Source organism: Camelus ferus, chromosome X, assembly GCF_009834535.1.
Source record: "Camelus ferus isolate YT-003-E chromosome X, BCGSAC_Cfer_1.0, whole genome shotgun sequence".
Taxonomy (NCBI): domain Eukaryota; kingdom Metazoa; phylum Chordata; class Mammalia; order Artiodactyla; family Camelidae; genus Camelus; species Camelus ferus.
Genome location: NC_045732.1, coordinates 22,661,035 through 22,687,079, shown reverse-complemented (window position 1 = coordinate 22,687,079; position 26,045 = coordinate 22,661,035). Strand labels below are relative to the sequence as shown.

Genomic DNA, 26,045 nt, shown 5'->3' with positions numbered 1-26,045 from the left:
CAAGTTCTCTGAGGGACCAGGATGGAAGGATCCTATCTGCCCCGGGCTGCAGGCCAGTCTCAGTCTGGCCTTTGAGGCTGCTAAGCCCTTCGGTGCGGATGCAGGTTTCGCCCCCGCTCCCGCCTGGGTGCTCAGCGCCGGAGGATATGGCGGCTGTGCCTGAGCCCCGCCTCTCTTCCCCCGAAAACTTTCCGCGGGTTTTCAGAGATGGGGGTGTGCACCCTTCCCCCGAGAGCACATCAACCTTGCTGTTTTATGGAGGGCCCAGGCTGTTCTGCCCTGTGCACCCACAGCCACGGCGCGCAGCCCCTTGCGTTCCCCTGGGGCTGCCTCCGTGCAGCCACTTCCGTCCTCCGCCCGGCTTGTGCAGCCTGGCCCTGCCCGTGGCTGCCGGCCCGCGTCTCAGGCTGGGTGTCGGGGGGACGCTCTGTGCACGTTTAACTTAGTTCTGTTAGTCAAGGGCTGCTCTGTAGAGATCCGAGCCTCGGAGGCTCCCCCTCCGTCCCGCTGGCCTCTCAGTTGGAGAGGGGAGACCCAGCGAGCGAGCGCCAGTCCTCCTTTGCCGCTCCCTCCCCGCGGGACCCGTCCCGGGCTGCTTTGCCTTTTGTTCTTTCTTTTTTCCTTTTCTCCTACCAGATTTTTGGCGTCTTTATCTTTTGAAGAGGGCGATGTTCTGTCGGAGTTCCACAGGTGCTCTGGTTGGCTGAGTGGGTCTGTAGATGTGGGTCTTGGTGTATTTGTGGGAGAGGGTGACCTGCGAGTGTCCTTCTACTCCGCCATCTTCTCCCTCCCCCTATTATCTGTCTTTTTGATCATAGACAACCTAGTGTGATGAAGTGGTATCTCATTGTGGTTTTGTTTTGCATTTCCCTGCTGATTAATGATGTTGAACATCTTTCCATAGCTCTCTGCTTCATGCTTTTCTGTTGGCTTGAATCCTCTCTTCCACCTTGGTCTGCATTCTCGGTTTGCTGGGAACTTCTACTTATCTTTCAAGATCTGGCTCAACCATCACATTCTCTCTGAGGCCTTCCTTGACCCTCCCAGGTAGAACTAATCACTATCTCCTTTGCACCCATGCATGCTCTGCAACACTTACCACCTTGTGTTTTCCAGCACATAGGAATGAATTCCCCCACACCATTGACTTTGGGCTTGATCATGTAACTTGCTTTGGCCAATGGAACATGGACATTTATGACTTATACCACATCCTAACAGAAGCTTTCATGCCATTCTTGATATGGTTTTGTTCCCCTTTTTGACCTTCTGCTTTCCACTGTGAGAACAGCTCTCGAGAGTATCTGCTTTTCAGGCTGGGTTCCAGAATGAGAAGACACATAGATCCAAGTTGAGCCCAGCAGAGCTCAAAGGTCCCCAACAGAATTCTGCCAAATTATAGCTTTTTGCTACTCAAAGTGTGATCCATGTACCAGAAACATCTGCATTTATAGTATTTATAATATTTATAAATATTTATAGTATACAAGAAGCCAGATGCAAAAGGCTAAATATTATATGATTCCATTTATATGCAATGTCCAAAGTAGGCAAATCCATAGAGACAGAAAGAATATCCATGATTACCTAGGGTGAGAGGGGATTGAAGAAAAATGGGGAGTGACAGCTAATGGGTAAAGGATTTCTCTTGGGGCTAATGAAAATGTTCTAAAATCAATTGTGGAAGTGGTTGTACAACTTTGTAGATATACCAAAAATCATTGAATTGTACACTTTTGTAGGTGAATTGTATGGTATGTGAATTATGTCTCGGTAAAACTGTTAGCAAAAAATGCTCCACATGGTAAGGCATGGAAGCACAGGAACATAGTGTATTCCAAGAAGCTAAGCAGACTAGCATAACTATTACAGAATGGAAGGCAAGTAAGGATCAGATCATGGAGGACCTGAGGGCAGCTTGGAGCAAGAACATTTTAGGAATATTAATTCATATATGGAGACTGGTTTTGAAGAAAAAGGATGCATTGAGGATGGGTGGTTAAGATTATTGCAGTAGATCCAGTTCATGAGGGCTGAGCCAAAATGATGGTGGGTAGTTACTTACAAAGAAAAGAGAGAATCCAAGAGATTTTTAAGAGGTCAAAGTAACAGGATTTTGTGATGATCAGATGAGTGAGCAAGGAAGGAGGAAAAGATTTTTCTTACACATTTTTGTATCCCCAGCAACTTAACATGTCTGATACAAAACAGTACCCAATAATATTTGGTGAATTAATGAATGAATGAAGTGGATGGTTACATTTTCAGAGTTTCTGTTACCAGATAGAGAACTTTGGGGACACAGCAAGCCATTTTTTGGGTGAGCTCAGGACTGTAACATTTAGAGAAAGGATACTTTTGTATGAAGGGAGTGGCTATTTCAGGGAGAGAAAGAAAATAATGGTAAATCCAAAGGTACGCTTCATCTCTCTCAGTTTTGCCTAGGGCCAACCTGCTGTGTGCCTGTGGAATTTTTTTTAATGAAGAATTTTAAAAAGCCAGTAACCTCCATCTGACTCTGGTGCCTTCAGGCCTTTGTACTCATTAGCCAAGTAGACAGAATCTACTCCCACATGTAAGACAGAATGCAGTATGCTTTACAGTATGTATTGATCAGGGAAATATTTTACGGAGGCTCAGTGACTCAGTAAGGTACTACCACCAGAAACCACTTAGATAGTTTTGTTCTTCAATCCATTTCCTCCTGGTCAGCTATGGCCGCCCTACTCCACCATGATGCATCCTTAGATGATAAAGCTGGAAGATCTAGCTTACATATACTATAGCTTGGAGTTAAGAGTTGTGACCTAATTTCTAAGCAGAGCAGAAGAGTCCTCTCTAGAGATGGATTACATGCAAGGAGATGAAATGTTTATTTTGTAATAACAGGATGCCTCCACAGAAGACTACGCTCTATATAGTGATTGAAGAACAACAACTTTTATATGTAGATTTGTGGCAGGGCCTGGGGGTCGCACTTTTGCTTCATTCTGAGCCATCGTCAACCTATTTGTTATGACAGTGTGACTTCCTATGGGCCTCCTTTCCCTGCTTCAATGAGATAACCTTGTGGATGTGTAATGGAAAATTCTGCATTTGCCTAGTCTTTGAAGTATTGACAAGGAAGTCCTGGGTCTAAGCATGTGGGCAGTAGTTGGGCTTACTTATGGCAACAAGAAAGGATGGAAGGAGTATCTGCGGGTCCCCCTAGAGACCAGTTGCTAATTAAAGCGATTGAAACCAAGCAGGCCAGTCAAGAACCAGTTGTAGAAGAGGTGACTTTTGACCAGGTAAGCCTTCTGAAGAAATATTTCTTCTTTCTTTTTTTTAATCAAATGGTCTTTAGTTAAAATAAACTACCACCAGCAAACTTGGAATGTGAACCAGGGTTTGGATCTGAGGAGTAGAGAAAAATAACATTGAGTCTTTTTTAGAGCTAAGATTCTGGTTCAAGAACCGGTGACCATCTAGAAAGACCTGTCTCTCAGTGGAATCATCCTGTCTGCCTTGGGAAATGAAACCCCATCTGGAGCGACCCTACCCTAGTTTGGGCTATTCATGTCTTTGGGACTCCTGAGATGACCCCTGACGTGGGTCAAGCCCCAAGGGCTGTGATCTGGAAGCTGTTTTCACATTGAGTGTGCTCTTTGGACGCCCAACAACTACAACTATACTTACTGCTCTACACCCATCGTTTCTGAGCTAATACAAGGGATCAAATTGGCAAATCAGACTTAGAAGAATCACTTGTTTTACCCTACATCAAGCTTTTGTAATAATTTCAAGGGTACAAGTAATCATGTGCACAGAAAAAGCAGAGAGAAGTCAGGGACTACCAGTGCAGCTCTCCTGGCCCTCCCCCCACTTCCCCCTTTTTTTTTTTCCACATTAAGACATACCAGCTCAGATTTAACATATAAGGTCTCTAAGCAATGTGTGCTGTCACCACTTAGAAGAAAAGAGAGCTACTTTGGTGATGGTATGCCTCCATTTTCTACTCTGATTTTTATATAGCTTACATTTTCCAGGGGGCCATGCCCCATAAATACATGTGTTCCAGGTTTGTTTACCACAAACAATGCCAGACAAACCAAGTACATCCTTCTAAAAGTATTCCATAGATAAAGACTCTCCTGCTTGTTAATACAATTAGAGCATTTGCTAGGAGGGCTGTCATTAGCATGGGTGCGAGGAGATTTGACGGGCTCACATTTCTTTCCTTCCTGGGGAGTCAGTCCTCCCATAGGAGAGCCTGGATTGCAGTCTTCTGCTTTCCTTCCTGGATTCCAAGGGACAGGAGTGGGAGGCAGAGAGCCTTCTGTGTCTGTTTATGGCTGCCTACATTATGGAAGGTCTGGAGGCATTGGGGGAAATGGGGGTTTTGAAATTGGACGTCTCGACAAATGAAGCTCAAATCTCAGTCCTTCCCCTTTCTTTACTTTAAAGAAGTTATTACAGCTCAGTCACTTCATCTGAAGAATGGGAGTGTTAGCTACCTCACTGGTTTGTTGTTAAACCTACATGAGTCTTTTTGTGTGAAAGTATTTCTTAAACCATGATGAGCTATGACTGTGTACCGTAGTATTACTGCTATCAGTGAATGTCTACAGCCTTTTCTATTTGGGTGTTCATCTGTGGCCTATTCCGAGGTTGGTGGCTCTGGACTCTGAGTGCAAGACCTATTAGTGGTTAGAGCTTGGTGTCGGCATCATGGCATCCTGGATGACAGGAATCCTTTATTTTGAAAACCTAACATGGATGCTGGATCCACTTTTATAGCACATTTTCCATTATATTTCTTCTCACAGCCTGCAATTATATATTTGTATAAAAACAGTAACAGTTAACATTATTGAGCACTTACTACACGCTAAGTACTCTTCTATGCACTTTAAGTGTAATACCCATTTAATCCTCCCAACAACCCAAGGAGGTCATTATTTCTTCTTTACAATGATAGATTTTAATGATTATAGAAATAAAGTTGTAGTATGTGTTCAAAATGTTTTGTTCTGTTTTGATCAATTAGTAATAGATTGTGAGAATTTTTCTCACAATCACCATGACTGTCTTTTAAAAAGTTGTTGGACTTTTAGGCTGTCTCTAATTTTTCATAGGGATAAGCAAAACTATAAAGAACATTTTTGTGCATAAAAATTCTGTTTATCTAAATCTGTCTTTTGTTGCTATAGTTTTTTTCCAACTTCTAATGGATATTACATACATATAGTAAAGTTCACATGAATGTTTAGCTCAATGAATTTTCACAAAGTGAGCACGCTCGTGTAACCAGCACCCCCAGAAGAAACACAGTATTACCTGAACCTTAAAGGTCCCCTCATGTCTCCTTCCAGAAATCACACCATCACTCCCCATCAAGGGTAACTGCTATGCTGACTTCTGACCCCACAGATGTCATTTTGCCTCTTTTTGGACATAAATGGAATCATACAGTGTGTACCGTTGTGTTTGGCTTCTTTCATTCTACATTCACCCATATGGTGTGCAGTAACAGTTGCTTCATCCCAAAGAGGGTAGGTATTATTAACCCTACTGATTATAAAACTGAGTCACAGAGAGGTTAAGTGAACTTGCTCAGAATAGCAAGTGGCAGAGCTAGAATTTGAACCCAAGTAGTTTGACTCCACTCTACTAACCATTATGTTATACTGCTCCTCATAGCTATTTCTTTAATGTCCATCTCCTCCACTGTACTGTAAGCTCCATTTTTAACCCAGCGCTTAGCATTTAGCACATATCAGATCATCAATAAATCTTTCATGAATGAATGAGTGAATGAATGAGTATCCGATAGGCCTGCTTCTACAATTCAGTGTTTTTGCCTAGGCTGCCAGAAGTACGTGAGGAGATTCTGTATCTTCCTTTTGTTCACCTTGATTATGAGCATCTTCTCAGAGTCACTCCCACCACCTGTGGTCACAACCTCATGTCATCCATTCTGTAGCAGCTCCCTGTTGAGAAAGATTTGCTTCTGTGGAGCTTACAGTACAGAAAAAAATGAATCCAGGCAACAAAATCCCTGTCAAACCTAAGTAGATAAATATCTTCCCTAAAATTGGTAAATCTTTTATAGAAATATTAATATTCTCCATGGTGTCCTAAATAAAAAAGTTGAACGTGACAATGAATGATTTCAAGTGGGCATGTGTGCAGACAAGAGTTAACACAGCAGACCCAACTGCGATCCTTTGAAAAGCCTACTTATAAGGTTGGTTATTGACTGGCATCTGGGGAGTTAGATTTGGGGGAGGGTTCCCACTCTTAACTGATGAGACTGGCTTACTGTGCCTAAACTCTAAAAGCAATATGGTTTATGCTGAACTCCTGCTTTTCTTCTGAGAGTCTAGAATTTTTATACATGCTAGGCAGAGGTTGTCTGTGAGCAGCCTCCACTTAAAAAACCAGCCTCCAGTAGAAGAGAAAGTCCTATGAGTTCTAGTGAATCATCAAATCTGGGGGTGGTCTTGGGTGCCTCCCAATGCAGGATTCATTCTTTTCTACCTTGTCCACTTAATATAGTCTCCCTTCAGCTATGGATCATTGTTAAAGAGAAATACATTCAAGACCTTCATGACAGGCCTAGGGACCACTGCAATAGGGTTTTCCAATGGAAGAGAGACCGGATTCAACTACAAATACAGCTTGGGTGAGTGGGAATTTATAGCCAAGGAGCAGGGTAGGGGTCAGTGAATAGGAAGTTTGTAAGAGAAAACATCAGGGGTAAGGGGGGTTCTAGCCAAACTGACCTAAAAGGACTCTCTACTGAAGACAGTCCAGGGTGACCAGACATCACCTGGGGGATTGCAGAGGATGAGGGACCGGATCAGATACTGCGGGTAATCACATATCGAAGGTAGGGGGTTCTGGGTAAAATGACTTAGCAGGGTTCTTGCCAAAACTAGATTTTACAAGAAAGTGTGCAGATGGGCCTTGGAGAAGGTGCAGGAGACTGACTAGAATTTGGTAAGCAAAGAATTTCTGTCATCATCAACTTTTAATTATGGGGATGTTCCTGATCACAGTGACAAAACCTGGGTTTAATATAATAGGAAGTTTGCATAATCCTGAGCCATGAGGATATCAGAAATTGCAAGACAGCACATGGTCTGGGCCCCACTAAAGGGAACTGAGCAACCACTTACTGTAAAATTGGTCCAAATCAGCAGAAGAATGGCCTGATGATGAAACTGTGACTGTTTGCAGCCTATATATAACTCAACTGCATTATCGGGGGTCAACGTAACAGACTTGATGGGTAAACACAGTTCCTAAAAACCACAACCAGACTTGTGGTTCAGTGAATGGCCTGTGCGCAGCTTCATTACAATGAACCAACCTTGAACTGACCAGCTTGGTCTTGTTCAACCAATTCTTTGTGAAACTTTCTAGCTGTGCTTTTGTAAGTCTCACCCTTGTTTTGGTCTGAGAGGATCTCCATGGGGGCTCTTCTCCCTTGTGTAGTTCCTAAATGTAAGTACATCTTCAGTACTCCAACTGTCTCTGAATTATTATTTGACAGTTTGAAGACTCGATCCCATGGGATCTAATCCTGCTATATTTAATCAGGTTTTCCCTCTCTTGTCCAGAAGTAAACTCACCTTAATACTGTGTCTCAAAGTCTTTATATTTCCTTTATCATCAATCACCCCAAAGGTTGTATAGAGGGAAGCCTGCGATGATCTGAGTCATGCAGATATCACTGAGGGGAAAAATCAAGGAAACCACAAAGATGAACATACAGAACAAAAGAGAGGAAGACAAAATCCAGAATTGTGAAAAAACTAAAGGTGTTCTTTGCCACATCTGAAGAAAAAAGCTGTTTGTCTAGGACCCAAGAAAATACTGTATGGAGGGATAAACATTTCCTATACCCTTTTATTTTCAGTACCTGAGGCCTGCTAATTAAATTGACAAAAGACTAACAGGAGAAAAGGTTTATTACATTTGCACATGTAGGCCTCAAATAAAAGGAAATGAAGACCCCAAGAAGCACTAAGATCCAGGGGCTTATATTCCATTTTAACAAAGGGCAATACATTTGTGGAGAAGTGAGAAGACAAAGAAAAAGGGGTTTGGGCTTCCAGGGGCAGTCAGCTGTGGGAAGATAAATATACGGGAGAAACAGGTGGAAGATAAAGGCTATTTAGTAAGATTTGTTATGCAGACCTAGCTCTGGGCTGAAGTTCTGTCTCAGGTGATGATGGTTGTTTTCCTCTTCCTGGAATGGGAGAGGGGAGGGGGAGCACTTTTGCAAGGGGAAATTTATGCTCTGCTTCTAGGCAGATAGGGGAGGGGGCAGAGAGCTCTTTCTGCATTTGCTGCTGCTTAACTGCCTTTAGCTCAAAATAATCCTTCTGTCAAGGAGCATATTTAGGGGTGGCATATTCTGATCCCTGTCTGCTTATGACACTCCTGAAAGGCTATTTAAATGATAGTTTTACATTTACACCCCTTAAAATAAATGATCCTTAACTTAAAACTCCCTTGCTAAAAAACTAGGTAACATTCTCCATTTCCCCATCCCCAGTGTATTTGTTTGGTAAAGGTCTTGAGCACCCCACCCAAGACCCACTTTTCTTTATGTTTATTCTGCTTCCCCAAGCTCCTTTACACTGTCTTCAGATTTCACATCCCTCCACCCAAAACTTGCCCTGTCTTCCAAATGGCTGGAGTTTCATGAAGGATTTGAGAGCCCAGGAAATAGCATAAATTCCTTTCAGTAAAACAATAGATTTTAATGGTGAGAATGTTGTTTTCTGGGGCCTGAAAAGCAACCACAGACTTCCTTTGTGAGGCAAAAGCAGTTTAAGATTCCAATTAAGGACCTTTCTAGTCCATCAGCATATGAATGGATAACGAAATTGTGGTGTGTATGTGTACAATGGGATATTATTCAGCCATAAACAAGAAGGAAATCCTGCCATTTGCAACAACATGGATGGACCTTGAGGGCATTATGCTAAGTGAAATAAGTTCAGACAAAGAAAGACAAATACTGTACAATTTCATTTATATGTGGAATCTTAAAAAAAAAACCCAAAACAAACAACCCCCCCAAACTCAAAGAAAAAGACATCAAATTGTGGTTACCAGAGGTAGGAGATGGGGAGGAGGTGGAATTGAAGGAAAAGGGTCAAAAGTTACAAATTTCCAGTTATGAGATAAATGAGTACTAGGGATGTAATGTATAACATGATGATTATAGTTAACATTGCTGTGTGGGATATTTGAAAGTTGTTAAACAGTAAATCCTAAGAGTTCTCGTCATCAGGTAAAAAACATTTGTTTTCTTTTTCTTTTGTACCTGTATGGGAAGATGAATGTATACTAAAATTATTGTCGTAATCATTTTGTATAGACCCTGCTCAGGCCCTAGCCCAGCCAGGCTCTCTGCCTCAGCGGGGGTGGGTTCTTTTTCCACTCGGGTTAGAGCAGAGGAATAAGGAAACCCAGCTGAGATGGACACAGCACAAGCTTTATTCAGTGGCCAAAGAATGGAGAAGCGAGAACTAAGTTCACTGATCAGCTTCTGGCCTATGTGGTGAGAGGGATTTAATTTTAAAGAGTAAAGACAAAGAGAGGAGGAGTGAGGCTAGCGATGGAGAGGCATATGCATTAGTTACTGGGGGAGGGGCAGGGCTTTTTCCCAGGGCGTGGGGTGCCACTCCCTTTTTATCCTTTTTTGGTCCTTAATGTCCTGGCTGCTGTGTCATTTAACATGCTAATACAGTAAAATCAGTGAATAATGAGACTCAGTGTCTTTTGGAGGTCAGATTGGTTGCCATGTTGGTCCCAGCTGTTTCCAACTGGTTTTTTTTTTTTTTTGTAGCTTCCTTTCTTATCTCTGAATCCTTGAACTTAAAGATTTACGTTCACTCCTACAGGTTGGGGTTGCGGGTTTTGAGCAAAGACCTGGAGCAGCTCTGGCAACAGTTTCACAATATAGGTAAGTCAAATCATTATGCTGTCCACCTTAAACGTATACAGTGCTGTATGTTAATTATATCTCAATAGAACCGGGTGGGGAGGGGAAGAGTTTACACTCTGCAAACAACACACACACACACACAGAGAGAGAAAGAGAGAGCCTTTCCTTTGTAAAATGTTTCCATTGTTGTCACCCTCCCCTACCACTTTACCACTACATACTTTTGCATCTATTTGGTTTTTGTTTAGAGCTGCCTTGAGTTGCTTATATAAATGGAAGAACCTAGTCCTCAATCCTAATCCCAGGGCTTTCCTCTAGCTAGGAATTTACAACATTTATTTTGGTGCTTCCTTTCTTTTTTTAATTCAACATGTAAGAAATGTTTCTTGATCACCTAACTGTGGTACAGTCATTAGAGATGCAAAGGTGAACAAGAAACAATCCCCATCTTTGAGATGCTTCCAGGAGAGGGACAAAAGAAAGTAAATAAGCAATTAAGATAGTATGTACAATAATGGGGTAAGCACAGTCATGTTACAAGAGCACATGTGTGGAAGGGGGAGCGCTTATCTCAATATTAGGCTCTACCAAACAGTCTAAAGCAGAGAAACTTGCTTTATTTCCATTTTTCAAGATCACTCTCATGAAGACCACTATATCTGACTGACCTAGTTCATTGAATTCTAGTACATCATAGCTGACTTCTTCCATGACTCCCAGACCAGTGAATAATGCCAGATGCAATAGTTCGCAGTGGCTTCTTAGCCCACAGAGCTCCCCTAGTTCTACTCATCCTTTCTCCTTGTTAGAGATAATTGTGTCAAGGATTAAAACTCCTCCGTAACAACCAATCATACTTTCTTTTCTGAGACTTTGAAAAAATGTTTACAGAGATTAAAGACAGAAGATGCCTGATTTGACCAAGGCAGTGGCTCTGAACTTGGAGCACACATCAGAATTCCTGGAGAGCTACGTTTTAACATAGGTCATTTTAACGTAGGTCGCTGGACCCACTTCTAATCCTAGAGCTTCTGATTCAGTGGGTCTGAGGTGGAGTCAGAGCATTTGGGCTTCTAACCAGTTCCCAGATGCTGCTGCTGCTGGTGGTCCTGGAGTCACACTTTGATGTGTGATGGGCCAGAGAAAAGAGATGTGTTCATGTCAGAGCCCCTGCTGAGTCTTTATATTACTAAAAATGGCTCTCAGGGTAGACGGCTTGTTGTTCCCCAAGAGCACGTAATTGGCTTATTTCCTACGTACCATTGGCATCTGGGCAGGAGGTAGAAGTGGGGAGGAGAATCAGCTTGGCCAATTATAGAATCTAATTTTGGGTAGAGCGCCTCTTTGCAAGTCCTATTGCTTTGGGCAAAGTTTGTCCTCTTTAATCAATTAAAATCTATTGTTGAGAATGATTTTCTGTCCTTGGGACAGATGTTTATTTTGCCCAGCATTTACCCACTGGGGACTGGAGCAGTAAAGGGGTGCAGTTTCATCCCACCCTGATGGAGAGAGAACTCAAAAGGATTTGACATATCACACCAGAGATCCTGGGCTGTTCTGCTGGACTTAGGGAATGTACTGCTTGAGAATTATAGAGCTTTCAGCTATGCCTAAAAATGAGTAAAAAGGTGCTGCTTTAGGTTGGTTCCCCAGAAGAAGACCTTGAGATGAGGATTTGTATGAGTGATTTTTTAAACATAAGTGCTTCCAAGGAGAACTTTAAGGGGATCAGAGAAGACAGATTGGGAAGGGGAGGCACCCTGAGGGGGCGATCTCAGGCGAAGACCCAGCCTCAGCCTGATCCTACGAGGGAGCTCTGGAGTATAAGTCATGCCTCTGAGTTCGTCCCAACTTCAGGCCAGGGAGCTGGGCTCTCACACTTCTGTACCTGCTTGTTCCTGGCTCTGCTCTTCAAAGCGGTTCCAATAGCCTAAGGGTACCTTCCAAAAAGAGTCTCAAATGCAGACCATTAGTAGCGAAAGCACACAGAAACCAGGAGAGGAGCATGTAGAAACTGTAAATGGGATCCAAGGAGACCTGGGTGGAGCCCAAAGAGTGCCCACCACAGAAGGTGATAAACGCCAGCACAGAGCTAACCCCTGAGGGCAGGGGGTGGAGTTTCCCTGCGGTGGAGTGAAAACTGTACCCTGAACACATTTGGAGAAGGCAGCCCTGTCTCTCTCTCTGGAAGGGACAGAGGAAAGTGGGCCTGGGAGCGAGGCTGAGAACTGGAATGTACTGTCACCCACCCTCCTCAATGAAGGGTTTGATGTCCTTTGTTCTTTTCCTTTGGACTATGAGAGAATTTGTATTTAGCATCTAGTTAAAAAGTATTTTCTCATTTCCCATTTTCTACCCTGTAATATCATTAAGCTTTCCCAACTGGTCGAAGTCTTACACATTCTCAGCTGCTGTTGTGGGGGCAGGGGGCTGGAGCAGGCCACTACAGGGAGAGCAGCCCACCCTCCACTACAGGGGTAGCCCAGGGCAGGAGCTCACAGAGCAGAGGAGGAGGTGCCAAGTGAATGACTCTGGAGCAGACAGATGACAAACCTCTGTTCTCCAAATATAATAGCGAAAAAAAGTCACATTTGAAGAGAGCAGGGAGAAGTTAATCCTTGGGTTACACTTAGAGTTTAAGTGTCACACCGGATGTGAGAGGTTCTTACAAGAGATGATACCTTCATACCTTGGAAAGACTAGATTGTTATCAAAATGGCGATGGCACAAGGCATTGACTCTCTGAGACAGATGAATAGATAATGAACGATATTTCCAGAAAAATGTAGGCCAGAAGTCATATCCAGCTTTTGTATCTGACAAAACTAAAATTATAGCTGGGGTTATCATCTTTCCTTAGTAATGCATTTCAACTGTAATTTGGTATTAGACAGTGTTATATATTTAGTAACATTAGTCAGCCTTATTAAAATGGATCTGATGACACAATTTTTTTCTTTTAAAAATCTATTAAGATGTTACTCTTTTCAAAATGCAGGGTGACTAAATCGGAGGTACTTTGTCTATAGAAATTTTTTGGGTAAGGTAAAATAGTGACCTTGAATATATACATAATTTTAATGTAGAAATGTATTATATAAATATTACAATTATATATATATATATACCAAAGCCTATTTTCTCTTATATTTACCATATATACCTCTTATGTTTATATATGCTATTAAATAGTATTTACATATAAAAATTTAGAATTTATATATAAAATTATAAAATATATACACAAACATATACAAATAGAATTTTGTTTTTCTGAGTGCCAAACATACTTTTCATTTTCTGAGCTACATTTGGTAATTCTTGTAAAAACGTGCAGTCTCTGGACTGGTTTAGGGATTAGACTGTTGTGGATAATGAAAAAGGCTTTTGGTTTTAGCCCTTGTCTTTGGAAATGCTTCTAAGTGGCAGCATGAGTCCACTTTCTGACCTCAGCAGCTGTGGTTTAGTGGATGTAACTGAGGCTTTGAATGATGATGCTGAATTTGCTTTGCTTCTGGACCCTGACCCTGAATGTTGTTTTCATTCTAAGTCTCCTGGCAAAGAATACCTTTTGGATCTCCTCATTTTCTTGTGGTTTTCCCCTTTCCTGTGTTTTGAGGGTCAGCTCATTGAGGTTCTAATGAACTGTAACCCTCATCTGAGTAAGTGCTTCTTCACTTTGGGAAGAATTAGAAATAGGAAGAAAAAAAATAGAAGCTGTGATTCCTGAAGTCCACACTAGAATATCTGCCATTTCCCATGTAAATGTTAGGAAGCCCCGAGGCTTCTAAGCAGCACATTTTAATTTCAGGGGAAAGATAAAGTTTGTCTTCTAGGAAAAACCCAAGCCAAGAGGCCTATTTTGCTCACGGGGTTATTTCCATGTGTGCTTCTCCCAGACTACTGCTGATTGCATCAAGGAGGAAGAGGCCACCAGCTCCCCATTTTCCCCTCAGAGGACTGCAGGGGAATGTTCCATTTCTTCAGGCCTTTTGGCCTGGTCACTTTCCCAGCACATCCACTGCCAACTCCTTTCTGACCTCAATTCACAGTTTACACTCAACAAATCCAGCTCCCTGCCCTGGGTGTAACCAGAGACAGGATAATGCCATGATGTAAACCAAGATTGTGTAAACTGAGTTTTTTTTTTAATGTAAATGGAGATCACCTGCTCTTTAGCTCCGTTTAGTTTTGTAGAATTACAGTGGCTCACAGTTACTGAGTGCTTGTGGTGTGCAGTGTTTGCATGCCTTAATCTCTCAAAGCCCGCTATAGTCTCAGTTTTACAGATGAGGAAATAGAGACACTGAAGGTTTGAAAACTCATCAAGGCGCACATAACTGGAGCGAATCCAGGAGTATGAAACAGGCCTGTCTCGTTTCAGAGCCCGAGTTCCTACCACTATATTGTTCTGGTTGGGTTTGTTCTGCATTCCCCAAAGACCTTAAAACTCTTACTTAATTTGTTTCTGAGATGTGAGATCGTGGAAACAAAGCATTTTATAAAATAAAATTAAAGGAGGATGACATTAGATGTTCTCGGAAAGGCTGCATGCCTCTTTTAGGTACATCTTTTCTCCCCCTCAATTTCAATCAGATACTAGACGACCAGGTAGCACTCCGTTGTTAGAGAGGTATGAAGTTCCACAAACCTAGATTCAGTGAACTACAGGCAGCAGAATACAGGTCTTCCCTAATTCTCAACACTATTCATCACATAAAACATATATTCATTTTCTAGTGCTGCTATAATAAATTACCAGAAATGCAGTGGCTTAAAACAACACAAATGTATAAACTTACAGTTCTGGGATGCAGAAGTCTGAAATGGATCTCACTAAGAAAAAATTAAGGTGTTGACAAGGCTGCGTTCCTTTTTGGAGACTCCAAGGAGGATTTGTTTCCTTGCCTTTTCCAGCTCCTAGAGGCCATCTGCATTCCTTGGCTCATAGCTCTTTCCTCCATCTTCAAGGCCAGTGGCGTAGCATCCCTCCCTCCTTCCCTTATAAGGACCCCTGTGATTATACTGGGCCTACCCAGAAGATCAAGGGTAGTATTTTCATCTCAGGCTCCATAGCTTAATCATACCTGCGAAGTCTCTTTTGCACTGGAAGGGAACATAGTCACTGGTTCCAAAGAGTAGGATGTGGACATCTTTGGGAGGACTGTTATTCTGTCCACTGCGAGTACCTAGTTATATGCAAGGAATCGTGCTGTGCCCTAGATAAGCAGTATTGAGCAAAAATAGCAGTCCCTGCCCTTAGAGTAGTTTACAGTCTAAGGAATGCCACCATTCCCCAACTTCCTACAATATTAACCCCCCTAGAAAAGATTGTGAATTACATGTGATATATCATATAAGTCATCAGAAGCCACTAATCTCTTAAAGCTAGTGATTCTGGGTCAAATTCAACTCTTTCCTTGTTTTCAACTGCTATAACCAATTACTTGTCAAGCCTCAGTCTACCTGAGAAATGACTCAAGTATGTCCTTTGCATCTTCACTAACATTGACCTCATCAGTTGCCACTGGGATATTGCAGTCACTCTCTAACCTGTTTCCTGCCACCAGTCTCACCCCATTCTAGTCCATTGTCCTCACCATGGTTCCAGTTAACATGCTAAAAGAAGTTATTCTTTCTCTTCAAACTGTTTATTAGTTCCCCCACTGTCTTAAAGAAATAAAAGGGTTCTGAGGCCATCAGAAGGGTGGTGGTGAGGGAAAAAATGGCTAACCTTTAATGAGTTCTGTGTCACAAGCATTTTTCTATATGGATATGGTTTATATGGGTTATGTCACTTAAACTTCAAAACAACTAAATGAAGTAGACATCATCATCATAATCATCATCTTCTTCATCATCACCCCAATTTATAAATGAATAAACAGGGGCACAAAAGAATCAAGTAACTTTCTCAAGGACAGACAGATAATTAGTGGAACTAGGGTTTAGACCTGACAATCTGTAGAAATTGACAAGATAATTCTAAAATATATGGAAAGACCAATGGACTAGGATAGCCAAAACTGTTCTGCAAAAGAACAAAGTTGAAGCTTTATGACTACCCGATTTCAAAACTTATTATAAATCTACAGTAATTAAGACATAGTAGTATTGGCACAAATATAGACAAATCAGTGGACCAGAATTGAGAGTCCAGATATAGGGCTTCACATATATGGTGAACTGATTTTTTGCAAAGGTGGGAAGGCAATTCAATGGAGAAAGGACAGTCTTTTCAACAAATGATCCTGGAGCACTTGGATATCCATATGCAAAAAATGAACCTTTTTCTCTTTTATTGAAGTATAGTCGGTTTACAATGTTGTGTAATTTCTGGTGTACAGCATAGTGGTTCAGTTAAATATTTATATATATATGTATATATATTCCTTTTTATATTCTTTTTCATTATAGGCTATTACAAGGTATTGAATATAGTTCCCTGTGCTATACAGTAGGACCTTGTTGTTTATTTATTTTATATATAGTAGTTAATATTTGCAGATCTCAAACTCCCAATTTATCCCTTTCCACCCCTTCTCCTCAGTAACCATAAGTTTGTTTACTATGTCTGCGAGTCTGTTTCTGTTTTGTAGATGAGTTCATTAGTGTTTCCTTTTTTCTTTTTTTAGATTCCACATATGAGTGATATCATATGGTATTTTTCTTTCTTTTTCTGGATTACTTCACTTAGAAGGACAATCTCCAGGTCCACCCATGTTGCTGCAAGTGGCATTATTTTATTCTTTTTTATGGCTGAATAGTATTCCATTGTATAAATATACTACCTCTTCTTTATCCAGTCACCTGTTGATGGACATTTAGGTTGCTTCCATGTCTTGGCTATTGTAAATAGTACTGCTATGAACATAAAAATATGGAATGCTTCATGAAATTGCATGTCATCCTTGTGCAGGGGCCATGCTGATCTTCTCTGTACTATTCAAATTTTAGTATATGTGCTGCCAAAGTGAGCACTGAAAAATGAACCTTGACTTATACCTCATACTTTATACAAAAGTGAATTCAAAATGGACAATAACCCTAAATATATAGCTACCTACTATAAAACTTCTAGAAGAAAACATAGGAGAATGTCTTTATGACTTTGGCTTAGGCACAGATTTCTTAAATCTGGTACCAAAAGCACAATGTAGAAAAGAAAAAAGTGATCAATTAGACTTTATAAAAATTAAGAAATTCTGCTCTTCAGAAATCACTGTTAAGAAAATCAAAAGATAAGCTACATACTGGAGGAAATATTTGCAAAACACCTTTCTCCTAAATGACTTGTATCCAGATCATATAAGAACTCTCAAACCTCAATGATAAGAAACAACCCAATAAAAAACAGGCAGAATATTTGAAGAGACACATCAGCAAACATATAAGAGAAAATAAGCTCATAAAATGATACTCAACATCACTAGTCATTAAGGAAATGGAAAATAAAACCACAGTGAGATACACCAGACACTTATTGGAATGGTTTAAAACAAATCAGTCAATACCAAGTACTGGCAAGGATGCAGCACAATGAGACTCTAAACATTGCTGATGGGAATGCAAAATGGCACAGCCACTTTAAAAAACAGTTTGAAGCTTCTTACAAAGTTAAACTTAAACTTACCACATGACCCAACATTGCCAAGTCTAGATGTTCACTGAAGTGAAATGAAAACTTACGTTCACAGAAAATCTTATTTGCAAACGTTTATACTGATGTTGTTCATAATCACCCCAAACTGGAAGCAACCCAGATATCATTCAACTGTTAGATGGGTAAACTAACCCACTATAGCCACATAATGGAATACTATGCAGCAATAAGAAGGAACAAACTAATAAAACATGAACCAACATGGGTGGATCTTAAATGTAGGTATGTTAAGGAAGCCAGTCTTCAAAGCTATATGATTTATGACTCCATTTATATGACATTTTGGAAAAGCTTATCTATAGGCACAGAAAACATCGATGGTTGCCAGGGTCTCTGGGTGAGGGAGAAATTGACTCCAAATTTGCAAGAGGGAATTTTTTTCCACATTGGAACAATTCCATATCTTGATGGAGGAATGGGCGCATGATTGACAACATTTTTCAAAACTCAGAGAACTGTAAATTGAAAAACAGAAATTTTCCTCTGTGTATATCATTACAAAAAAAAAAAGTCTTCATTGACCTCAATGAGTATGGAGCAAACCAGTTTACTATTGTAAATTAAGGTAAATGACCTTGCAGTTCATTCAGTTCTCTTCCTCCTCTAGCATATCTTAATCTGGCTGTGAGTTTTCTCAGCTTGTGCATCTATGTCGACCTGCTGTGCAGGAGGGCAGCAGTCGGAGTCCTCATCATCAGCCAATGGGCTCGTTAATGTGCTTGGAAGGTTCCAAGGACAGTGTGCACTGAGAGTAATTTTTAAAAACCCTCATCGTGTGCAAAGACCAGGCAATTAGGGAGCTCAGTGCAGCGGAAGGCGGGGCCATGATAAGCACCACCAGGCCAACTAGAGCTCTCCGGAAAGCACCCACAGCCAGGATCAGAGCCTCGTCCAGCGCGCCTGTGGCCAGACGGCCTTGGGGGTCCCCCCTGTGGAGAGCAGGAGTGGGCCACACCCTCCATTGTGGCCCTGTGGGCTTTAACAGCTGACAAAACACTCACATGAAACTGCCCATCTCACTTGGACAGCGCAGTTTGACTTCTCCATAGGCCTAGATATATTCCACGGCTCGTTTCTCTACACCGTCAAGCAGGAGTGGCCCACCTCTCCCGCTCGGCTTCAGTCACAGGTGTAGCGGATGACGCCAGCGCCCTGCCCATCTCCCGGCGGTATCTCCACCCGGGACATGCGGACAGACTGTCCCGGCAAGCACTCACGACACCCTCTAGGAGGGCGTTCCAGGCCACATCAGCACGAGTGGCTCTCGTATGTGGCAACCCAGACTGACAGGGAACAATGCCCTCGGGACTGTCCTCAGCCAACGACAGAGGAGTGGATGGATCAATACCCCAGCTCCCTTGCCTCTAGGGTGGACCCCCTGAGGCTGGTTCTGCGCTGTCCCCCGGAGCTCCCCGGCAGGGCAGTGTGCACCGCAGTCTTCTGCTCAGGAATGTGCCTTTTGTTGCCTTCTTTCCCACCCCTGACTCAGCTGCCCTTTCCCTGAGCACTGTCTCTTGGGATCAGCTCCCAAAGAAACTCCTTGCCCTCGAATCCTCTTGTCAGGGTTTACTTCTGGGGAGCCCAACCCAAGACACAGTCAACACAACAAGTGAACTACGAGTCCCTCCCGCGACACAGTGGGCAGATACACCTTTCTCCTGAGTGAGGGGGACCCGGGGACGTCAGCTTAGGGGCTGCAGCTGGATGTCACTCGTGGCTTACAGAGCAGCGTAGCTGAGTGGCTCCTAACCAGGGGGCCGATGTTGCCCCCTGAGGCATACTGGGCAGTATCTGGAGCCATGCTTGGTTATCACAACTGGGATGAGTGCCTTGGCAGCTAGTGGGTAAGGCCAGGGCGCTGCTAAAATCCTACAGTGCACAGGAAAGTCCCCCGCCGCCCACACAACACATGTCACCAGCGCCAAGGCTCAGACACCCCGGGACAGTATATACAGCGCCACGGTCAGCAGACCTGGCTCTGGGTCCTTTTCTCATCTCTAAAAAGGGGATAAAATAGTTACTTCACACGAGCCTGGAGCTGAAGTAACTAGAACATGGGGTCAATCTTTCCTTCATTCTTGTACCAACCTGCTGCCAAGTAATGACCAAGTTGGTGACCAGACAAAGACGGACAAGACAGCGTGTCTGCCTTCAGGGAATCCAGCGGCTGGGTGTGGAGAATGGCGCCAACACTCGATCCCTCTCCTGGGTGAAGCCTGGCCCTGATGAGGCATATGGCATGTGTGCTCTGGCAGAATAGCAGAGAGAAGCAGTGAGCTTGCTGGAAGTCAGGAAGGGACTTCTGAGGTGACAGGTGGAGACTGGCACGTGACGAAGCAGAGAGGGCACAGAGCCTGGAGGGTGGGCCTGTCTGTGGCGTGGTGACTATGCTCAGAGCACAGAAAGCGTGGGAAAGACAGGAGAGAGATGAGGTAGGAAGGAGGCAGCACCAGGTGCTGAGGGGCCCGTCTGCAGAGCTGGGACAAGGTGAGGCAAACGAGGCACCCAGGGCCTGACCCTGATGGGACCTGCCCATCCCGAGAGGGAGTGTCTCCTTCAGCCTTGTGCCCTAGGCCCCGGGTGCCTCACCCTTGTCCCAGCCCACCTCCGTCATCATGCTGAGAAGCTAGGGGGTCTAGTCTGCAGGCCAGGAGCAGCCAGCAGAAGTCTTGGACTTCCTTACTTTTGAGGAGGATAACCTGACTCAAACACGGGTCCAGCGGGCCTCTTCTCCTCCAACAGAGTCTAGTTCAGATCCACAAGAAAGCAGAGCTTTCCCTTTTTAATTGGCTTCCCCACCTACATGGAATCCCGGTATAGACATCCTTTTCCAGACCCAACACACAGCAAATTCCTGAGGACAGAAGGAGAAGGGGATCACGGTTGGTGAGAAGCCTGCAAGTCTGGCAGGCAGTTAAGTTCATCTATGCAGGTTGGAAGAGTAAGGCAGTGCTTTGAGTGAGGGACAGAGCTCATGTTCACCTCATTAATTTGGGCTTTATTAACATTGGCTATTTGGATTACTGGACAGCAAAATATGGTTTAACTATCCAGTTTTACATTTAGCCTAAATCTGGGTATGTGGAGGGGAAAAAAGATAGACAGAGGATGCTTAAAAGAGTTAAGACACTAAACTGATTTCAGGCCCCCTTGAGGCATCCACAGGTCCACTGGCCTTCCTTATCCACGGGTTCCACATGCGCGGTTTCTACCCTCCCCAGATCGAATATTACGGAATCTGTGGATGGAGAACAGGGGCATGAGGGTACCGAGGGCCTACTGTAAGGGACTTGAGCATCCTTGGATTTTAGTATCCACTGGAGGGGGCGGAGGGGCCCAGGAATCAGTTCCCCATCGATACTGAGGGATGACTGTATACAAAGGCAACTGATATGCCAGGAGAAAATGATTCTTGCCTGTCTATTGCTGAGCAAGGGTCATGTTTCAGGAACTCTTAGTCAAGGAGTTTCTGATGCTATTTCAATAGACTGTATCTACTGTAATATGTAATTATCACAATTGCTATTGGTGAGAAAACACATTTATTGTATAGTAGTCTACGATTCAGGAGTTTCACGAATTTGTCTTGGGGTCCTCTCATTTGTGGTTCTTCACTGTGAATATTCTGTTATCATTATGTCTGCATCTAAACATCAAGAGATTCTTTTTAAAAACCTGCCCAAAGAGGCTGGCCGATCTCAAGGCAACAATATTACTGGAGAACAATGGCCCATAAACTATCTAGGACTCCATCCTATCCCTCCACCCACCGTTAGGCCTGTAGCTATGGCCTCCAGTTAAACTGCACTGCCATCACCTGGAACAATAGTTCTCAACCGTATCGGAGGCCAACCACCTTTTAAAACAAACAGTTTAATCCTGAACTGTAAATCGTAGACAATACAACTTACCTACCACATACTTTAAAAAAGACGGTAAAGCCCCTTCTGTGATACACAGGCAATTAAAAGGTAAGTACTTCGGGAAAAGAAGGTCGTCTTACCTGCACATCCCTATGAAAACCGCTAGGCCGATCACTGGGCGATTCAGTGAAGAATTCTGATGCTTGCACCAAATACAGCGAGCCTGCATGTAGGCAAGGGCTACAAATGGGGACTCTCTAGGTGTGTTAAACTGGTGACGGACACCACGAGTAGTCCTGCCATTGAGAACAAACAAGAGAGCCCCCCCAAAGGAATAATTCTTGGTGAAGTGATCGCGCAGAGAAGAAATGACCACCTTCCAGGACCTTGTCGGCAACAGAATTTCCGAGAAAACCGGTGCGTATTAAAGCCTCAGCAAAAACTCACGTATTTTCTCGCTGGCTGCTTGTGCGTTGGGGTGCATGCTTTCAAGGTCATATGAAAAGAATGTCCAGCCGGCAGCCCTCAGCGGAAATGCGGAGACTAGGACTGGAAGCGCCGGCCACGGGCCTCGCACCGGGGAAGGAAAACCGGAAGTCTTAGCTTGCGAACCACGCATGCGCACACACGGATGCGCCAGGGCGGGGAGGCAGGGTTGCGGGGCGTGCGGGAGGAGGGGGAAGGGTGAGCGTTCCACATCCACTTCCGGCCGTTCTGCAGCGCCACGAGGCGAGATCCACTGCGGTGGCTGCTTCCACACATTTCGGTCTTTCTCCAGATCGCAAGTATTTTGCGCGCTGCTACTTTGGGAGCAGGTTTCTTGCTGTCCATTTTGAGGTGAGGCTGGGCGCTCCACTGCAGAGTGGCCGCGTTTGCAAGACTGTACATCCGTATTGCCGACAGGTTTTCAGTCCGGTCATCGATGCACTTACGTTGTCTCTTCTTTTAGGGCCCCTCTTTTGTACCACAATGCAGCAAGCTGTAGAAGGAGCTTTGGATCGTGCGGAGTACATCATTGAAAGTGCCCAACAGAGACCCCCGAAAAGGAAACACTCATCTAGTGGGCAAACATCTCTCTCGGAAAAACTTTATGACATTTACGTTGAAGAATGTGAAAAAGAGCCTGCCATTCCGGAGGAATTGCGAAGCAACGTGAACTTGTTAGAGAAGCTTGTTCGGAGAGAGTCGTTGCCGTGTTTGGTGGTCAACCTGTACCCAGGAAAGGAGGGCTATTCCCTGATGCTCAAGGGAAAAAATGGATCATTTTCGGAGAGCATTCGGCTGCCTTATGAGGAAGGGGAATTACTCGAATACTTGGACGCAGAAGAATTACCCCCTGTTTTGGTGGATCTCCTGGAAAAGTCTCAGGTTAACGTTTTTCACGATGGGTGTGTCATAGCTGAAATCCGGGACTACAGGCAGTCCAGTAACAGGGAACCTCCCGGTTACCAAAGCAGGCATATTCTCTTACGTCCCACGATGCAGACTTTAGCCTGTGATGTAGAGGCCATAGCCAGCGATAACCAGAAATGGACCCAAGAGGACAAACTTTTGCTTGAGAGCCAGCTGATCTTAGCCACAGCTGAACCACTGTGTCTAGACCCTTCCATATCAGTAGCCTGCACTGCCAACAGAATGCTCTATAACAAGCAAAAGCTGAACACTCTCCCCATGAAAAGGAGCTTCAAGAGGTTTTCTTCTGCGTCTCTGAATCGGCAGCTGGAGCTATATCATTGTTCACCTCCTCCAGAGCTAAGAGTACTGGCTTCTTGCAAAAAAATAAGGGAAAGTAAAACAGGTGAGCATTATGGCCTCAAAAATTTTAAAGCAGGAAATCGTGTAGATACATGGAAACAGAGACCCTGTGACTTGGCAGTACCTTCTGAAGTGGACGTGGAGAAATACGCTAAAAGTAAGAAGCCTGTCACACATGATGACTCACAGCCAGCGGTCCGGCCAGCCCATGAGGTACAAGATGGTTCTGTATTTGGATATGAGGCTGCCCCTCAGTCCCAGGCCACAAAGCTGACCGTCAGGCAGCCAATTGATAATTCCCTTTCCTTGGGAAAAAGGTCTGGTAAAGAAGCCCCATGGGAGAGAGGCCTGTTTCCCCCCCACTCCCCTGAAGATGGCCATTCCAAGAGTTTCGTGTCGGGTCTAAAGACTGATGCCAGGAGGGTGTTCATTGGGTTGGAGGAACTGGTCCAGGAGAGCGCCCAGTGTCCAGGCCAGATGTCACCTGGCTCTGGTGGCTCAGCCGGTCTCAGGCAACCTTCTCCAAGGAAAGAAGCAGAACAGCCTAAGACTGGGTGGGTTCAGTCTTCAGTGCTGGGCAGGGGAGCCAAACCTCCACCTCCCCCCACGAGAGTTCCCTGGCACCCAGGAAAGAGCTCCTGGGGTGACCGTTTTACTTCGCTGCAGGCGGGTAGCTCTCCTGCGTCTCTGTCTCCAGCCCCTGCTCCTGAGCCACCGAGTAAATCCTCTGTGGAGCTGAATGGAGTTATTTCGCTTCCTGCCGCCACCCCATCACAGAGGAGGATCCCTGCCGCCGCCGCCGCCGCCCAAGCCGCCGCAGCAGCCGGGATGGCGGCCCCCTGCGCCGGCCTGAGCGTCACCAGAGTGGCGGGCCCTGGTCGCGGAGGCCAGGCCTCGGGGAGCAGCTCCGCCACCGGGGCCACAGAGCCCGCAGGGATCCCGCCGGGCCACCTTCCTCCCCGAGCTGGGTCACCCAGTGCACCGCGGGCTGCTCCTCCTCCAAGGCAGGTTCAACTGCTTTTGCAAGGTGCTCGCGGCCTCAGGCCCTTGGCCCTGGTGCAGCTCCCCCGCGGTTCCGTGCTCTGGAACAGCCAGCGCGGGGCCCAGCAGCCGCCGCCCCAGCGGCTCTACCAGCTGATCCCAGAGCGGCCAGGGCAGCATCCCTCCGCCGCGGGTCCCCCGCTGCCAGCGTCACAGGGTCCGAGGGCACAGAGTTCGGTGGGTCCAAATACAGCCCTCCCTGCGCCGCGAGCCGTGGTCTTGGAGCGCAGCAGACCGCAGGGTTTCCTGCAGCCCCAGGCACTTGTGTTGTCTCAGCCGGGCTCCGGCCAGAGCCCCCCTAGGCCCAACCGCCCTCAGCAGAGGGCCCGGCGCGCCGCTGCTCTGCAGCTGCACTGGAGGGTCGTGCAGTGCCAGGTGGCTGCGGCCACGGTCATGGCCACGGCAGCCACGCCAACGGCCCCGGCGGCCCCGGCAGCTCAGCCCTCGCCCGGCCAGCAGACGGCCGGCCAGTCACAAGGTGCAGTGAATAGAGGCCCGCCAGGCTCTCCCAAGTCCTGAGTCCTGCCTTACCTTCTCCCTTTTTCACAGCACAGGAGCATCGACCAAATTAATTATTTCAGCCTCATTTGGTGGTTTTTTTTTTTAATGCGTCGGTATTTCACCTTGTTAGATGTACAGACTTTATCCAGAAACGCCACCCCATGAGTTTTACTTAGAAACCGGGAAATGGCGTAATACACTGGGATTGTTTCACCCAAGTCATTTTTTGGTGGTGGTTGTTGACAGAGGTTATTTTTATTGTTATGTTCTCACGTGTAACCAGATCCAAACTAGGGTCAGTTGAAACTCCTGAAGCCTGGCGTTTCTCTAAAGCAATGAAACTGCAGTAGCAATAAAGTCAAAATCAGTATCACTTTAACAAAATGAGTGTTTTTTATGTTTAGAGAGGTTACAAAGACGTCAAATTTACCGTCTTCCCGGTTTTTAAGTGCAGCTCAGTAGTGTTAAGTGGATTCACACTGTTGTACAACAGATCTCTGGGGTTGTTTTCTTCTTGCAAAAGTGAAACTCTCTCCCCAAGTGGCACCAGCTCCCCTGCTCCCTGTCCCCCAGTCCCTGGCCACCACCCCTCTGTCTTCTGTGTCTCTGAGACTGAGTGCTTTAGATACTTCATAGAACTGAGGTCCTACAGGATTTGTCTTGTGTGACGGGCTCATCTCACTTAGCGTCCTGTCGCCGAGGTCCACTGGGTTGTAGCCACAGGAAGGTCACAGCTCTTTATAAATGGTTTCACCATACACAATATATACTGAAGTGACCTATGAGGTATTAGAAACATCTTTCAGAAGAACGCACTTCGGTATTTGTTTATTTCACTTAAAAGTTTTTTTTGCAGTGTATGATATGCGATTTTTACACATTTGTTTTGGGGGGGAAAAGCTAAAACGCCCCCAAAATGATGCTTGTCACTTATATTGAGGCCATGGGAAATCTCCAAATAGGCGGGATGGGTTAGAGGCGCCTGCTTGTGTGGTGGTCCCCAGCCCTTTAAGAGGCTCCATCTGCGCTCGGTGACCCACAGAGCCCAGGTCTCCTCCAGGCTGCAGTCACTGGCCTTGAGAAGGTGCTTGTGGGACAAGCTGTTTTCTCTGTTTATAAAATCCTTTACAGTTTGTAGAACTCTGGGTTATTTGCAGCTAAACATCTGGAAATGAGTGTATTTGTTCACTTGTCAGATGTCCTCAGCCTTGTTAGATTCTAAAGTGGACCCCCCTTCCCTCCCTGGTTGGTCATCACAACTGTTCTCCCTGTT

The 26,045-nt window shown here is 44.7% G+C and overlaps 1 protein-coding gene and 1 non-coding gene across 2 annotated transcripts in view; one reads left to right on the top strand and one right to left on the bottom strand.

Annotated features, from left to right (window-relative positions):
- LOC102512338 (transcription factor SPT20 homolog) overlaps positions 1-24,916 on the top strand; it is a 58,494-nt gene extending 33,578 nt beyond the window's left edge. Inside the window, exons 2-3 of the mRNA XM_032474999.1 lie at positions 9,906-9,967; positions 22,425-24,916. Coding sequence (XP_032330890.1) covers positions 22,445-24,790 — 2,346 coding nt within the window. The 5' untranslated portion in view covers positions 9,906-9,967; positions 22,425-22,444 and the 3' untranslated portion in view covers positions 24,791-24,916. The remainder of the gene's footprint in view (positions 1-9,905; positions 9,968-22,424) is intronic.
- Positions 16,824-16,930, bottom strand: LOC116662333. Its single transcript, XR_004318369.1, has one exon. It is a non-coding gene; the product is annotated as a U6 spliceosomal RNA (small nuclear RNA).
- Positions 24,917-26,045: the final 1,129 nt, after the last annotated feature.